Source organism: Gymnodraco acuticeps, unplaced genomic scaffold, assembly GCF_902827175.1.
Source record: "Gymnodraco acuticeps unplaced genomic scaffold, fGymAcu1.1, whole genome shotgun sequence".
NCBI lineage: Eukaryota > Metazoa > Chordata > Actinopteri > Perciformes > Bathydraconidae > Gymnodraco > Gymnodraco acuticeps.
Genome location: NW_022990278.1, coordinates 218151 through 237685, shown reverse-complemented (window position 1 = coordinate 237685; position 19535 = coordinate 218151). Strand labels below are relative to the sequence as shown.

General features: G+C 39.9%; 1 protein-coding gene across 1 annotated transcript in view; it reads right to left on the bottom strand.

The window, feature by feature from the left end:
• Positions 1 to 4886, bottom strand: part of neb (nebulin) — a gene marked incomplete at its 3' end in the record, with an annotated part of 66210 nt that extends 61324 nt beyond the window's left edge. Inside the window, 3 exon segments of the mRNA XM_034221710.1 lie at positions 11 to 118; positions 1168 to 1221; positions 4827 to 4886. Of these exon segments, the coding sequence (XP_034077601.1) occupies positions 11 to 118; positions 1168 to 1221; positions 4827 to 4886 (222 nt within the window).
• Positions 4887 to 19535: the final 14649 nt, after the last annotated feature.

Here is a 19535-nt window from a genome sequence, read left to right as displayed (position 1 = left end):
TGTTGCTTACGTGACTGTACTGATCCAGCATCTTCTGGCTGTGAGCCAGGTATGGAGTCATGAACTTGGAAGTGTCCACCTTGACCTTCTTCCTGACCTTCCTGACTTCCAAGCCAGACTGGACGAGAACAGAGGAAAACACGATTAACTACCCGACTGACAAAAGGGCTCCCTGACTACAGGAAGTGAAAGGACAGAGCGATCATCACAGACGGAAACAGGACATTTTGACAAAACAAATCAGGTATTTTCCAAATGTTTGGATTCAATAATGATCTGATCAAGACTGAAAGGAAACGTAATATTTCTTTGTTTGCAGTATACCTATTACTCTATGAACCCACCTTCATTTATGAATCTGTGAAATATTCTACATACAGGCTTGGGAAGTAACGGATTACAAGCAGACAAAAAAGGCAACTGTATTCCCTTACAGTTACATCGTCTGACTACGAAACGTTTCTAAAAACTGTGGATTACTAGCAGGATAACACAACTAAGAAAGTGCATATAGTGTTAGTTCTAAAAGGATCAGGACTGCCTGAATGTGCTTCATGAAAGGCAGGTTTTCCTGTACATAAAATCATTTTTGATCCTAAATATCTTGGCTCAAATTGTTCAACCGTCTAATCCCAAAGTAACGGAAGGTAATACATTACTTTTAGATACTCAGATTGGATTACTGATTACATTTGTGTACAGGTAACTAGTAATTATAACACTACACATTTTTAAATGTACATGATACGTAGGTAGTAAGGATAATGGCCTGAATAACAAACAACGAACAAAACCAACACAAGTAAATCGCACAGTGTACAGAAACATCAACAACAAGCATCTAGCACTGCATGCGATACCAGGATCGGCAACATGTAACATGAACACAAGGGAACAGTATCTCATCTGTAGGGAACAAAGGCTTCAGGAAACTAAATCACTTTAAGTTGGCAAAGAAAACTTGATTTGTAAATGACTGAAAACGTAGTCATCAGGGTTTTAATTGACGTAGATTAAACATTAAAACCTGCCCTGATGAAGGAGACGAGGCTTTTAATGAAATAACCAGACAACAGATTATCCACAGACATGCAGACAAGGAAGCTGACGTTGTCAAGACAAAGGAGGGGTTTCCTCTATGAGTCCTTTTGGGAGGAGGTGCTTTACCTGTAACATCTGAGCACCCTCAGAGACAGTCGTTGTGGTAGTCTGCTCAACATACTACAAATATAGGACACACTCTGGGTTTTCAAAACTGACAGAACAAGTTATGGGAGAAACAGCAAAGTATTCTCTATTTGGATTGAGGGTGATTTTTCCACAGCTCTGGTGCTCATCAACTACTGCCATGAACACGTCAAGCCTGACAAGTCCCAGGAAATCACTCTCCATCCCATTAGAGGCTATTCTGTCAAACCGCCCTCAGAAAGCCCATCAACTTGCATAAAAGCCTCCGCGTTGTCGTCGGGGAGCTTTGTCCCGATGCGTAATGAACTGATTCATTACCCACTCAAATAGAGTCACTGTAAGTACGATCCACAGAGGTGTAATGTACTGTAATTATGACTGGTGTAATTAAGTCTGTTTTATACAAAGGACTGATTAATATCCTCTGTTATGTGTGACTGACTGCTCTAAATCTGACCGAGGCTATAAGCATATAAAAGGCATTCTATTCTTAGGTTTTATTTATTGCATCGAACATTTCATCAGATGCACACAAACGTCTTTAGACAGCGTTATCATCTCTGAGTTTAAAGGATTAGTTCACCCAAAATCATTGTCTAATCATCCCTAGTAATACTTAAGTAAGTCTTTACGTTTTCTGCCTTTACTCCAATAGAGTGAAAGTGAACAAGTTTGCATGTGTGTTGCTAACAGCATTGAACAATGGCATTTCAAAACAACCACTTTCATTTCTGGAAACAAAGCCTGTGTTAATCCACAGCTTTGTTAGGGACTACTGTCTTTCAGAAAAGTAGTCCCTAACTAAACTGATGTTCCCGTGGATTATCCAGAGTTATGATCAGGCTAATGAAGAGATAGATATTTCAAATGACAATCTTAGCACCACACATGAAACCCATTCCCCCATATTGGAGTCAGAAATCCTCAAATCTGGGGTTTAATTCAAACATTTTGCATGGCTGGATGTGACTTGTTTGTCTTTAATTTTGGGTATACAAACCTAATGAGAAACTAGCGTTCTCATTGAAGCAACCTAACCCTGAGACCACAGTGAGGGACAGCATTCCCACGCAGAGCATACTGCTCCATGAATAGCCCGTCTAACTTACAGCCTGAATTACAGCTCACTTTACTTCCCTACGATCCCAGTGAAACATTTACAGTCACGTCAGGTTGAACATATTGAGACTGGTGTCTTTGGAAGCTAACCAATTAACTTAGCACTTTTGGAAATGAACTTTGACTGGAGCACTGCACTTAAGTATCCATTAAATGTCTCTTTTATTCCACTTGTAAGTCAATACTGTACTTTTTGCATCACTGCCTATATTTTACAATTGAATATAATAATAATAATATTTGCTCATTTGTGTATATATTTAATATGTAAGCTTACTCTTGTTGTATTGTTAGACTTGTATCTGCTATGTGACTTTTGCTGTAAATTAAATAAGAATATTTCAGATTTATAAAAATAACTATGATGTATTATTTTTGGAAATGAGCTATCTGAAAGTATAACAAGATAGCCACAGATTTACCAGCTGCATTAGTGATGTGTACATATTAAGGCATACACAATTATAATCCAATAACATACAATATAATATTCTGAAAGTGGCAGTAGTATTGACTTTTAGAGCTTTCCACACTGTGTTATTGCCACTTTTACTTAAGTAGACTAACATATGACTTCTTTCACCACTGCCAATACGTCCTCAAATCTACCAGACACCTAGAAATAACCAGAGCTGCGGGAAAGAACATCTCAAACCTTTTTTTATCAACATTTGTAAGAGGCTTCGATATCCAAATCTATCAGACAGGAGAGAACCATAGGTGTAAATGAAACACTACGCCACCATTTTATCACATGCCTACAAAGCATCGCAGAAACAACGATAGCTCGGCCACCCGTCGGGCAGTTTTCCACCTTTCATAAGCAAATTTCTCGCAGTGACGTTAACACGTTCCAGGCGATCAGAGTGTGATTTACAGGCTCTCTCTCTCCCTCTCTCCCTTCACTTCTCACTGCTCTCTCACACTCTGCCAAGGTGCCTTAGATGTCCACTTCTAAATGTGTCCGAATGCCAGACAGAGCACTCTATGCTCCACCTTTTAATGACCCAAATTAATATATAGAAAATCCTCATGATCATAGTTCACAGCAGATTAAAATACATTGAAAAAACTGAACCGCTGACTTTAATTAAGTGCATTATGTCAACAAATGTCACATAGCTGTATTAGGTTAGCGGAAAGCAATACTAATAAGTTGAACCTAATTATTTAATACTTAATATCATTGCTTACATCTAACCTTATACAGTTACGTAAAATCTGTTGACATGATACATTTAATTAAAGTCAGATTTCAGTTATTTCAGTGTAACAAAATAACTCCACTCTTTATGAAATGATAAGATAAGATTATCATAAAGGGATTGCGTGTTTTTAACTATATTCATTTGTCTCACGTATATCCTGACTATCACTATGTTTCTCCCCATTCTGTAGATTAAATAAGAAGCCATCTTACTATTTCTTCAAAGCATTTGAACTTTTCTCCAGTGTAGATGAAAGTGCCAGTGAAATCAGAGTGTATTGACTTTGTGGGTCTCCGTTTGTTTCCGCCTTCCAGTCGATATACCATCATGGCGGTAAAGATGGTAGATCCATTTGATATGTTATATGGGAGTTCAATGACCACGAAAGTAATTGCTCGGTGTGATTAGGTGATAAATAACCATTTGACTCCCCTATAAGATATCAGCAATATTAGGTATTAACAAATACAAGGCAGGCTTTAATCCCATTTCACCAGGAAATAGAGGACTAAGCTGTTAGCCTTCTGACTTCACTCTTCCATTGGACACAGTGAGACATTCAGAAACACAGTAACTCTTACACCCAGGGCACAGCATTAAAACATCCGGAAATATCAGGTTATCAGATCATAGGCAGATATAATTGGAGATTGGTGGTCCACGCCACTTCACACGATTGGTTAAGTTATAATAACAAGACAGAATGGTAACTGGCGTGTTCCCAAATTGTATGAAATCTAATCCTATTGTGCTTTGTATCTTGACGTCTAATTTCGTCACTGTATCTGCACTTCTATTGTTATAATGTACATTTCCTCGTTGTGGGACAAATAAAGGAATTTGATTCTGATTACAGATGAAGGGTACTTGTGTTAGTTAGGTAACATTACAGCATGTGTTCATTGATCGGTTAGACATGTTATCACCACTGAAGATACTATTTATTATACAGTTTGATAGCATAGTTACTACCAACCTGTCATAAGGTAAAGCCTCATAGAAAGTCTCCTTATAGGACAACAGATAATGTCCCAGGAAAATGTGTATACCTTCAGTTTGAGTTAATTTAGATTTATAGTTAGCCGTTAAGGGCGATCCAGGATGTAAAACCCATTTGAAACAGGATCCTGACGACTGAAGTGCTGACTGGAGGGGGGGGGCACTAGCTTAACTATTCATAGGGTCTGCCACTGTACTGGTGGATAACCTCAATCTGCTGAAATAAGGTGAAATCATATTCAGAGTAAACTAGTCAAGTATGGTAGGAAAAGTAATTTTGCAGTTCGATTAATGTGCGCAGTTTTTACTTACCTCTTCGACAAATTCCTCCTCCTCATAACTCTCTTCAAATTCCTCAAATTCGTCTGCCATGTTGGAACGGTGTTAAAAGCTCTAGACAAAACACAGATGAGATTTGAAAAGATGTTCATTATTTAAACTCTGAATGGACAAGGTTATGCCTCATAAGCTTTTATACATACAGCATGAAAAGTATGTAGTTATCTTAAATGTGTCCAGCAGTAGCAACACTTCACAATGTCAGACAGCTTTTACTGGGGCTTAGACACAAGAGATCAAAGGACAACTGCACCAGGGGTATTTTAAGATGCTGCCAGTCATCCCCTGTTGAACCCAATTACCCGATCAAATATAGGACTTATAGCAGCAAATACACGCTGAGAAATAACAACATATATATATAGTAATGGTAAACCAATGTGGACGCCATACCAAGGTAAGATTTCCGCTGAAATTCCTGACTGTAAGGAAGTTTCCCTTGTCATCCACTAGGGTCTCAAACTGATAGTCCAACTTTTTGTCCTAAACAAAGCAATAGAAATGCGTCACAAAGTAGGACAATGAGAGAATTACACAGGGAGCGTTGCAGATTAGGAAGGTGAGACATTAGTGCATTATAATAGGCCTTTAGATGTGTGAAAAAGCCGCCCCTCCCTCACTTGCCACAACATGGAGGAACTGGCTGAAGGTTGGCGACAGCTGCCCAACAGAGAGCTTCAGCTATTTGACATGTAAGCTAATGCCACAGCCTGATTGGTTGACTCTGTTTAGCAAACGGTAGGGCAATGCCTTCTGAGGGCTGCAGGTTAAATATAGGATGGCATACTAAGTACCTTTTTTAGCACTCGATTGCCCTTTCTTTAAATAAATTAAGAAAAAACATATATGTGAAATACTTAGACAAATAGATGCAAGTTGAGGTAAAAGAACAAAATAGCCCCGACAGGTGTTGAGATTTCAAAGAGACCAGACGAAAAAGGCCGGGCTGTTGCTGACATTTCAAGATACATCCAAAGGCACGCCTGGGGAGATGTTGCTTGCAGATCTTGCTTAGTTATTCCTTAAATGTGCAGCTCCTTATCAACTCTCCTCCTGGATCCATGGCAGCAGAGGATGGAAATGATGGAAGTCCAAACCGATGGAAAAGCCATGCAAGGTGAGGAAGAACTAAATAGATATTTGTGCTTTTTTAAAATCCATTTTTCTTTGCTTACCAGTTAAATCAAAGTTAAATGTTCTCCTAAGCCGCCAAAGCCTCCCCAGCTTCCCTCCAGAGAAAAGCTGTGAGAAAGCACACAGCTGCGATTTCTACCCAGGTTATCATGTGGTCCACACAGCCAATCACAGGCCGGCGCTCTCAGATTTCAAAATCTAAATATACTTAAGTGATCATTTCAGAAAAGAGCACCTGTTGAGGCTAATGCATCAGCGGTACAGTTATGAGGAAAGGCAGAGGCGTTGGGATCTCAAGAAAACAGGCGTAAAACCCAAATACAACAAATCCTGACGGTGACGGATGTGTCGACAAGCGGGAGAGTTTTTTTGTGAAAGGATTGGAAGTAGGTCCGACCCATAAGGAAATCAGCATTAGACTTTGAGGATCTGAAGGCCCTGAGAGCCTGATCTGATGAGGTCATCTGTTAGCTGACCCTGAGCCGCTGGCAAGGTCTGCATGAGAATCAGATCAACATCAAACTGAGGAGAGTTGAGGCAGAATCTAAGAAACAAGTAGATGCCCCGATACATATGAGACGAAAAGGAATCGCTACTAGTAATTTAAGTGTAGCTGTATCTCTAGAAAGTGAAGAAAATAATAATAAAGTCAGATAAATGACCAATCATCCTTGGATTATGAGTGAATAACGAGTTACGACGAGCAACTCTTGACTTGCAGTGGAAAGCAGATTGAGGACATCTGTCAGTTTTTAGCTTAACCCACGAGACAAAAATTAATAGCTCCAAGTATTTTAGGTGTAACTGGATCTCTAGATGTATAAGAAGAGATAATAGTCCAATGTTCCTTTGATTATGAGTGAATAATGAGTAACTATGAGAAATTGTTGACTTGCAGTGGAAACTCTGATTGAGGACATCTGACAGTTTGTAGTTGAACCCATACATATTAGACACAAATGAATCGCTACTAGTACTTTAGGTGTAACTGGATCTCTAGATGTATAAGAAGAGATAATAGTCCAATGTTCCTTTGATTATGAGTGAATAACGAGTAACTATGAGCAACGTTGAAAGTTGTTAGCTTCATAATGATGTTAACAATACCTGTACCTGTCCCTGTATATTTACAATACTGTGAAACAATATAGCTCTAGGTGCAGCCCTATATAAATATATTTGGTTCACGTAATAGACTAAAGAAATTCCATCCCACAGGTCAAGTGACTGATACCTGGGTAAGAAATACATTTCCAAAGCAGCAGACTGCGACTCACTCGATCCGAGTGCATAAATATAATCTGACGTATAAAAAGACATCACAAACTATTTCTAGATAGAGACGTTTAACATAGAATTGAGGTCAAGTAGCAGCTATGGTTTAGTGTAACGGCAAATTATGAATAGAATTAAGAGGGTTAAGGATGACATGAGGCTAAAGAATACAACATGTACCAAACAGTATATTTACTTCTGCTCTCCTCAGATGATGTGCCTCTATCTCTCCGCTATTTCAAATCTGCTTCACAGGCGCTGAGATGGAAAGCAGCAGCTGTGTGTGTGTGTGTGTGTGTGTGTGTGTGTGTGTGTGTGTGTGTGTGTGTGTGTGTGTGTGTGTGTGTGTGTGTGTGTGTGTGTGTGTGTGTGTGTGTGTGTGTGTGTGTGTGTGTGTGTGTGTGTGTGTGTGTGTGTGTGTGTGTGTGTGTGTGTGTGTGTGTGTGTGTGTGTGTGTGTGTGTGTGTGTGTGTGTGTGTGTGTGTGTGTGTGTGTGTGTGTGTGTGTGTGTGTGTGTGTTCCACTGTTGCGTGGTCCTCAGTAGCAACATCACCACAACTTTTATTTCATCTAACCTGCAAGATTGAAGAAGTAGTCATGTTACAAAGGGTGACATATCTCAAGGCATAGACATATAAACCCAAATCTATTTCAAACTTGATTGAGGGAAAGCATATTTCAAGCTATTAAAGACGCCCTATTATGTTTTCTCTGGGTGTTCCCTCTCCTGTAGTTTGTTCTATGTTTTAGTGCATTTAAATGGTCTGCAAAGGCTAAAATCCCAAAGTTACCCTCCTGCAAGAAACGCCTCCATTGGACTCCTTTGTTTACTTCCCTACTTTAGTGACATCATTACATAACACTCGCGCTTCTATTGGCTAGTGCTCCAACACATTGTATATGAGGTTTAACGGCGGGACATCTCTAAACGGTTCACCAATCACAACAGAGCCGGCCAGCTAACCAATCAGAGCAGACTGGGCTCTGGTTTCAGACAGAGGGTGAAAAGAGGTGCTGTAGCACAGACAGTATGAGAGAAATAAAGAGCTTTTTGAACGTTAAAGCATGAAGACATGTAGAGACACTACATACTGATACACACCTGAACATCAGCAGGAGAGGACTCTTTAAAGTAGAGACACTAAATACTGATATACACCTGAACATCAGCAGGAGAGGACTCTTTAAAGTAGAGACACTACATACTGATATACACCTGAACATCAGCAGGAGAGGACTCTTTAAAGTAGAGACACTACATACTGATATACACCTGAACATCAGCAGGAGAGGACTCTTTAAAGTAGAGACACTACATACTGATATACACCTGAACATCAGCAGGAGAGGACTCTTTAAAGTAGAGACACTACATACTGATATACACCTGGACATCAGCAGGAGAGGACTCTTTAAAGTAGAGACACAACATACTGATATACACCTGAACATCAGCAGGAGAGGACTCTTTAAAGTAGAGACACTACATACTGATATACACCTGAACATCAGCAGGAGAGGACTCTTTAAAGTAGAGACACTAAATACTGATATACACCTGAACATCAGCAGGAGAGGACTCTTTAAAGTAGAGACACTACATACTGATATGCACCTGAACATCAGCAGGAGAGGACTCTTTAAAGTAGAGACACTACATACTGATATACACCTGAACATCAGCAGGAGAGGACTCTTTAAAGTAGAGACACGACATACTGATATGCACCTGAACATCAGCAGGAGAGGACTCTTTAAAGTAGAGACACTACATACTGATATACACCTGAACATCAGCAGGAGAGGACTCTTTAAAGTAGAGACACTACATACTGATATACACCTGAACATCAGCAGGAGAGGACTCTTTAAAGTAGAGACACTACATACTGATATACACCTGAACATCAGCAGGAGAGGACTCTTTAAAGTAGAGACACTACATACTGATATACACCTGAACATCAGCAGGAGAGGACTCTTTAAAGTAGAGACACTACATACTGATATACACCTGAACATCAGCAAGAGAGGACTCTTTAAAGTAGAGACACTACATACTGATATACACCTGAACATCAGCAGGAGAGGACTCTTTAAAGTAGAGACACTACATACTGATATACACCTGAACATCAGCAGGAGAGGACTCTTTAAAGTAGAGACACTACATACTGATATACACCTGAACATAAGCAGGAGAGGACTCTTTAAAGTAGAAACACTACATACTGATATACACCTGAACATCAGCAGGAGAGGACTCTTTAAAGTAGAGACACTACATACTGATATACACCTGAACATCAGCAGGAGAGGACTCTTTAAAGTAGAGACACTACATACTGATATACACCTGAACATCAGCAGGAGAGGAATCTTTAAAGTAGAGACACTACATACTGATATACACCTGAACATCAGCAGGAGAGGACTCTTTAAAGTAGAGACACTACATACTGATATGCACCTGAACATCAGCAGGAGAGGACTCTTTAAAGTAGAGACACTACATACTGATATACACCTGAACATCAGCAGGAGAGGACTCTTTAAAGTAGAGACACTACATACTGATATGCACCTGAACATCAGCAGGAGAGGACTCTTTAAAGTAGAGACACTACATACTGATATGCACCTGAACATCAGCAGGAGAGGACTCTTTAAAGTAGAGACACTACATACTGATATACACCTGAACATCAGCAGGAGAGGACTCTTTAAAGTAGAGACACTACATACTGATATACACCTGAACATCAGCAGGAGAGGACTCTTTAAAGTAGAAACACTACATACCTATGTACACCTGAACATCAGCAGGATAGGACTCTTTAAAGTAGAGACACTACATACTGATATGCACCTGAACATCAGCAGGAGAGGACTCTTTAAAGTAGAGACACTACATACTGATATGCACCTGAACATCAGCAGGAGAGGACTCTTTAAAGTAGAAACACTACATACTGATATACACCTGGACATCAGCAGGAGAGGACTCTTTAAAGTAGAGACAGTAAATACTGATATACACCTGAACATCAGCAGGAGAGGACTCTTTAAAGTAGAGACACTACATACTGATATGCACCTGAACATCAGCAGGAGAGGACTCTTTAAAGTAGAGACACTACATACTGATATACACCTGAACATCAGCAGGAGAGGACTCTTTAAAGTAGAGACACTACATACTGATATGCACCTGAACATCAGCAGGAGAGGTCTCTTTAAAGTAGAGACACTACATACTGATATACACCTGAACATCAGCAGGAGAGGACTCTTTAAAGTAGAAACACTACATACTGATATACACCTGAACATCAGCAGGAGAGGACTCTTTAAAGTAGAGACACTACATACTGATATGCACCTGAACATCAGCAGGAGAGGATTCTTTAAAGTAGAAACACTACATACTGATATACACCTGAACATCAGCAGGAGAGGACTCTTTAAAGTAGAGACACTACATACTGATATACACCTGAACATCAGCAGGAGAGGACTCTTTAAAGTAGAAACACTACATACTGATATACACCTGAACATCAGCAGGAGAGGACTCTTTAAAGTAGAGACACTACATACTGATATACACCTGAACATCAGCAGGAGAGGACTCTTTAAAGTAGAGACACGACATACTGATATACACCTGAACATCAGCAGGAGAGGACTCTTTAAAGTAGAGACACTAAATACTGATATACACCTGAACATCAGCAGGAGAGGACTCTTTAAAGTAGAGACACTACATACTGATATACACCTGAACATCAGCAGGAGAGGACTCTTTAAAGTAGAGACACTACATACTGATATACACCTGAACATCAGCAGGAGAGGACTCTTTAACGTAGAGACACTACATACTGATATACACCTGAACAACAGCAGGAGAGGACTCTTTAAAGTAGAAACACTACATACTGATATACACCTGGACATCAGCAGGAGAGGACTCTTTAAAGTAGAGACAGTAAATACTGATATACACCTGAACATCAGCAGGAGAGGACTCTTTAAAGTAGAGACACTACATACTGATATGCACCTGAACATCAGCAGGAGAGGACTCTTTAAAGTAGAGACACTACATACTGATATACACCTGAACATCAGCAGGAGAGGACTCTTTAAAGTAGAGACACTACATACTGATATGCACCTGAACATCAGCAGGAGAGGTCTCTTTAAAGTAGAGACACTACATACTGATATACACCTGAACATCAGCAGGAGAGGACTCTTTAAAGTAGAAACACTACATACTGATATACACCTGAACATCAGCAGGAGAGGACTCTTTAAAGTAGAGACACTACATACTGATATGCACCTGAACATCAGCAGGAGAGGATTCTTTAAAGTAGAAACACTACATACTGATATACACCTGAACATCAGCAGGAGAGGACTCTTTAAAGTAGAGACACTACATACTGATATACACCTGAACATCAGCAGGAGAGGACTCTTTAAAGTAGAAACACTACATACTGATATACACCTGAACATCAGCAGGAGAGGACTCTTTAAAGTAGAGACACTACATACTGATATACACCTGAACATCAGCAGGAGAGGACTCTTTAAAGTAGAGACACGACATACTGATATACACCTGAACATCAGCAGGAGAGGACTCTTTAAAGTAGAGACACTAAATACTGATATACACCTGAACATCAGCAGGAGAGGACTCTTTAAAGTAGAGACACTACATACTGATATACACCTGAACATCAGCAGGAGAGGACTCTTTAAAATAGAGACACTACATACTGATATACACCTGAACATCAGCAGGAGAGGACTCTTTAACGTAGAGACACTACATACTGATATACACCTGAACAACAGCAGGAGAGGACTCTTTAAAGTAGAGACACTACATACTGATATACACCTGAACATCAGCAGGAGAGGACTCTTTAAAGTAGAGACACTACATACTGATATGCACCTGAACATCAGCAGGAGAGGACTCTTTAAAGTAGAGACACTACATACTGATATGCACCTGAACATCAGCAGGAGAGGACTCTTTAAAGTAGAGACACTACATACTGATATACACCTGGACATCAACAGGAGAGGACTCTTTAAAGTAGAGACACGACATACTGATATACACCTGAACATCAGCAGGAGAGAACTCTTTAAAGTAGAGACACTAAATACTGATATACACCTGAACATCAGCAGAGAGGACTCTTTCAAGTAGAGACACTAAATACTGATATACACCTGAACATCAGCAGGAGAGGACTCTTTAAAGCAGAGACACTACATACTGATATACACCTGAACATCAGCAGGAGAGGACTCTTTAAAGTAGAGACACTACATACTGATATGCACCTGAACATCAGCAGGAGAGGACTCTTTAAAGTAGAGACACTACATACTGATATGCACCTGAACATCAGCAGGAGAGGACTCTTTAAAGTAGAGACACTACATACTGATATACACCTGAACATCAGCAGGAGAGGACTCTTTAAAGTAGAGACACTACATACTGATATACACCTGAACATCAGCAGGAGAGGACTCTTTAAAGTAGAAACACTACATACCTATGTACACCTGAACATCAGCAGGATAGGACTCTTTAAAGTAGAGACACTACATACTGATATGCACCTGAACATCAGCAGGAGAGGACTCTTTAAAGTAGAGACACTACATACTGATATGCACCTGAACATCAGCAGGAGAGGACTCTTTAAAGTAGAAACACTACATACTGATATACACCTGGACATCAGCAGGAGAGGACTCTTTAAATTAGAGACAGTAAATACTGATATACACCTGAACATCAGCAGGAGAGGACTCTTTAAAGTAGAGACACTACATACTGATATGCACCTGAACATCAGCAGGAGAGGACTCTTTAAAGTAGAGACACTACATACTGATATACACCTGAACATCAGCAGGAGAGGACTCTTTAAAGTAGAGACACTACATACTGATATGCACCTGAACATCAGCAGGAGAGATCTCTTTAAAGTAGAGACACTACATACTGATATACACCTGAACATCAGCAGGAGAGGACTCTTTAAAGTAGAAACACTACATACTGATATACACCTGAACATCAGCAGGAGAGGACTCTTTAAAGTAGAGACACTACATACTGATATGCACCTGAACATCAGCAGGAGAGGATTCTTTAAAGTAGAAACACTACATACTGATATACACCTGCACATCAGCAGGAGAGGACTCTTTAAAGTAGAGACACTACATACTGATATACACCTGAACATCAGCAGGAGAGGACTCTTTAAAGTAGAAACACTACATACTGATATACACCTGAACATCAGCAGGAGAGGACTCTTTAAAGTAGAGACACTACATACTGATATACACCTGAACATCAGCAGGAGAGGACTCTTTAAAGTAGAGACACGACATACTGATATACACCTGAACATCAGCAGGAGAGGACTCTTTAAAGTAGAGACACTAAATACTGATATACACCTGAACATCAGCAGGAGAGGACTCTTTAAAGTAGAGACACTACATACTGATATACACCTGAACATCAGCAGGAGAGGACTCTTTAAAGTAGAGACACTACATACTGATATACACCTGAACATCAGCAGGAGAGGACTCTTTAAAGTAGAGACACTACATACTGATATACACCTGAACAACAGCAGGAGAGGACTCTTTAAAGTAGAGACACTACATACTGATATACACCTGAACATCAGCAGGAGAGGACTCTTTAAAGTAGAGACACTACATACTGATATGCACCTGAACATCAGCAGGAGAGGACTCTTTAAAGTAGAGACACTACATACTGATATGCACCTGAACATCAGCAGGAGAGGACTCTTTAAAGTAGAGACACTACATACTGATATACACCTGGACATCAACAGGAGAGGACTCTTTAAAGTAGAGACACGACATACTGATATACACCTGAACATCAGCAGGAGAGAACTCTTTAAAGTAGAGACACTAAATACTGATATACACCTGAACATCAGCAGAGAGGACTCTTTCAAGTAGAGACACTAAATACTGATATACACCTGAACATCAGCAGGAGAGGACTCTTTAAAGCAGAGACACTACATACTGATATACACCTGAACATCAGCAGGAGAGGACTCTTTAAAGTAGAGACACTACATACTGATATACACCTGAACATCAGCAGGAGAGGACTCTTTAAAGTACAGTAGAGACACTACATACTGATATGAACCTGAAAATGACAACGAGCAGAATATGACCCCTTTAAAACAAATTTGGTGCATCACATTGAAAGATCAGGCAGGGTATCACACACTTTTGATCATTCTAGCAGGCAAAATAATGACTACCTTAAGCCAAGGACATCCAGAGCGGGGTGGGGGGGGTTTGGGGGTCATGATGCTTAGTCACTGGAAAAAATGACTGATGATCAGAGAGACCAGGACACAACAGCTGCAGGATGGACAACATAAACACTGCCAATAGTCAATCTAAGCCCACCAACACACACCAAAACAATGAATTATAGTGAGGTAAGAGGCCTAAAGTGACCCATCAGTCAGACTGGAGTGACTTAGCAAGGACAGGTCAGGTTGTTGTTTTACATTTCCAGATTAATCTGCGCTGACCTTTCTAGCTCTATAAGAAGACAGTGATGTCCTCTTGGGTCAATAAAGAGCTGGAATGATTGAGATTTTGTCATCACTTTGGGATCTAGATAGACTTGTTGACACTTCTGTACGATAACGCTCCCGTTGTTTAAACATAAATAAGACCTGTGTAAAGAAAATTACAAATTGCTTAACTCTTAGATTATATCTCTGGGGTTATCATAGTGTCTGACACCATCACTGACTAAACTGAGGACACGTGGGCCTCTTAAATCTACAGAAATGCAATCAATAATTATTCAAGATAAACGTATTGTGTATGTTAACTGGGTATTATAAGGGTTTGACTTACCTGATACACTACCTGAAATGTTTTCTCAAACTCAGATATATCACAATTTGTACATAACACATTTTGACTGAAAGCAATTCACAACAAACTCCGATCTGATGATGTTAAATTCAATATTTGTGCGCTTTCAGATCAATTACACTTCGTTCAAATAGTGTATATACATCAGTGAATGCATAGCCAATATTAAAATGGTGGGGGAAAAGAACAGAACACACAACATTTGACATAAAATGCTAGCACAAGCTCCAAATTGACAGCGATTTAATTAGCATCTTGACATATTTCTCTTAATATGTTGTTTTTATCATGTGTTAAAGCAGGGGTGTCAAACTCAAGGCCCGGGGGCCAAATCTGGCCCGCGACTTCATTTTATGCGGCCCCGCAAGAGCTTGCAAAGAATATAATACTTTTATTATACGGTTACATGCTACTTTACAGAAGCAGGTTGCCCATAAACTACATGTCCCACAATGCATCTCGTTTTGTGACATGCGCACTGAAGAGACTTGCAATTATTTGCCCTGGACTTCTGCTTTCAGACGTAGTTAATTACTAAGTTATTATCCTATCCGATAATAATCCAATTCAGAGGCAATAATGTAATATAATACAATATCTTATATATATATTACATATTTATATAGTTACAACCGGCCCTTTGAGTGCAACCTTTATGCGAATGTGGCCCACGATGAAATTGAGTTTGACACCCCTGTGTTAAAGAGTTCGTGTTCATTCAATTTGTCCCTCCACCTTTGTGAAAAAGTTCCACTGTGAAGGTGTTTGGTCCTTGAAGCCAAATATGTAAATGTTATAGAGAAAATGTGCCAAAAAACGGACTCATTTGATTCATGTTAGAGCGAAACATTGATTTATGCTCCCAGTGAAACCGGCTGCTCAAGGTTTAAAAGGTATTTCAAGAATCAAGCTATTAAAAAACTTACTTCCTGTCTTTTTTCAGACTGATATGAGTACGGAGGAAAGGGACCATATGAAGGACTATATTTAAAGCAATGAATGAGTCAGCTGTTAGAACTACCATGATGAAAAGGATGATCACAAGACGCATGTGTCATGTTGCTATGAGGAAGCTTTTTTTTCAGCCCTACCTTTCCTCCTAAATGTGTCATCAGGACACGTTTAGGAGGAAAGGTAGGGCTGAAAAAAAGCTTCCTCATAGCAACAGATCTGAGGAGGCAGGAATCTCCTGATGAGGAAGCAGACACACCCAAAAAATAAGTGAAATGTTTTGCTTTGTTTTAGTGCTTATTCATGTTTACTTACGCAGTCAGTGCTTTTGTTTCGGCCCAATTCCAAAGTTGTGTGTAAATACAGCGGCAAGTTTTGAACAAACTCCCACTGTCGGGCACTATCAGGAAGTGTAGTGACCATGGTTTCATAAGTAAAATAAAACTACAAAGATCTTTAGTGGCGTTTTAGTTGTTGTTATTAAATCTGATGTTTATAAGCTGCTTGGTTTTTGCAAAAGTCCCTGTAAATACACAACACTTTACAATCAAATGCACACATTGACCGTTTTCTAGACTAGACCTGGGTGTATAATCCTATGACGATATTAAATGTCTTTTATTTTTCAGTTTGCTAATAAAGGAACTATTCGTAAACAGCGTGTTTCATGACATTCGGAGATACAGGGTCCCACGATTTAATGAGGTCAGACTGAAACACTCTTTTGTGCACCGGTCAATCCTCAAATTAGTACAGAGTTAAATCCCAGGTCAAATGTACGCTAGAGCAGTGGTTCTCAACTGGTGGGTCGCGACCCAAAAGTGCATCGCGGACCCGTTTCGAGTGGGTCGCAGATGTGTGAGTTTTCTTCTTTGGAAAAAAGTCTAACTTTTATTTTGAAGGCCCGATTTCCTAACGCTGTGCATGCAGTCGGCGTTGGACTGGAAGTACCGGAGACCATAAACGGCTTTGAAAACTTACTTCTATCACCTAGTGATCATCCTCTTAATAAAACATCTTTGCTGATGTTTTTTCGAGTCTTCTGGACAATCAGAATCAAGATTGTTGCCGGAAGTCCCCACGGAGAATAACTTTGCGGGTACAACCCATGGGTACAACTTCAGATCAAAATGAACACATAATGAAATATGACCCCCGGTTTGAAGAACAATGGGAGCTATCTACCCTTACCCACAATTTAAAGTGTGCCAACATGCGTAGGATATGTGAGTATTTCTAAAACTCTCCTGGGGGAGAATGGGGTTGGGTTTGCAGCACGTCACATTTTTCACGTGTGGTGAATTTGGAGGATTGGCTCCAAGTCTGCCTTTTTTATTAGAGGAGGCCTACTATAATACAAGTGGGCCCTTTTATTTTATACAGTTCAGCTTTGATTCTAGAAACTTGATGACCATCATCTCATTAAACGATTTCTTGTTGAATATTGACAAAGGAATAAAAGTAGGTCCCGAGGCCTGACCAGTTGAGAACCACTGCGCTAGAGGGTCTTGAACACGTTGTCTTTTGGGGGATTGTATTGTTATGTCAAATGTTCTAGTATCACTTCTTTATATTTGTTCTTGTTTGATGTTACGAGTGGAGCTGCTGTGATACAAGAACAATTTCAGACTTTATCTGACAATAAAGTATTATTGTATGGTATTCTTTCACACACAGTGATGTCACGAGCTACCCACAATGCAACGCGCGCCATATATATATATATATATATATATAAATACGCCATTTTCCTGGAGGTGCAAATATCCTGTAGGTGCAAATATAAACAGCTAGCTAACGTTGCCAGGCAGAGCGCACTAGGTTTTTTTTCTGAATTAACGACCGAAGAAATCGCTGCATGTCTTCGTATTACATCTCTGGACTTGAGGGGTGTGCTCTAGGTCGTTACCAGCGTAAACTAGAGCTGTGTGGGTTGTCGGATTGCCCTTACAGACTGCCTGCAGATGTATGGAAAAACGACCCTCGAAAGTGGCCTTCGGTCGATTTTGGCAGCATCTACGTCTATCTTCTGGAAACACCAGGTGAATACCCCACTTGTCACAATAATATTATCATGCCAATGCATATATGTGGTATTTTAGAGTTGACTAGATATTGATTAAGGCAATAGACTATGATATTCTGCTTGCACCTCGTGTGAAATGGCGGATACCGGAAGTACGGTGTCACCCTCGGCCCAATACCCGTATGTGTGTGTGAAAGAATATACAAACAGCGTTGCGCATGGTCATGCAGACTCACTGTTGGAGGGTTTAATAATAACCCACTCTCCACTAGTTGGTTCGGAACGGTACTTAATGTGAAAACACCCATGTGAACATGCAAACTAACTGGAAGGTGGCAGGGGGTCCATTTGGAATTGGGCCTTGGTCTCATCTTAACCACTCACTGTGTGCTGCTCACATCGGCTCTCTCCTCTCTCCTGCTGCTCATCCTGCTCCCTGAAAAGCACCAGCGACCATGAGCTCATGTGACACATTCTGCCCCCTAAAGCAGTGGTTCCCAACCTGGGGGGCGCAGGGGGGGAGGGGGGGGCAGGCCTCAGATGATTTGAGGCCAAATATCATATTTAGACTTTTTTTTTTTTTTACATATAATTGTAACTCAATACATGATTGTCACTAAATGCCTTGTCTCTACATTACAATAAAATATAAAAAATAATTGATTAATTAATTTTAATAAAAATTCAAGTTAGTATTAAAGGCATAAAAAGACACAAATGTATAATTCGTTCTTTAATAGAAATGTTTCTTCTGCCCGTAAAGTGTCCAAACCGGACTTTTCTGGATAAGCACATTTTTAAAACATAGTCATTGTCCATGCCGGTTTCAGTTGGATTATTTGTCACAGTTGCTCCGATCAGATCGGTCTCCTCCATTTTGTAGATTATTTACGACTTTTGAATCCAAAATCCGGCTTACTTTGAGCATGTGTTTTAAACAGTTTAATCCCTTTGTGAATTGTTTCCACTTCCGCGCCGTCCTTTAATTTCTTCATACAGCGGGAATCCAAATGAATGAATCCTGAGTCCAATAACCATCAAAGTCACTCCAATAGTGCTCCTTAATTACGCTTTCATCCTCCTTTAACAAAATACTTCACATCCAGTTTGTGACAGTAGTTGTAGCATTTTTGAGACTTTTAAACTTGAATTACCGCTGTTGGGAACCCTTGTCCTAAAGGACTATAAAAAGAACAACTGACGTTACAAACAGGACACTTTATATAGTTCACTTTTATCCCTCCAGTCACCTGAAGGAAAAACTCAATCATGACACGCTGCGA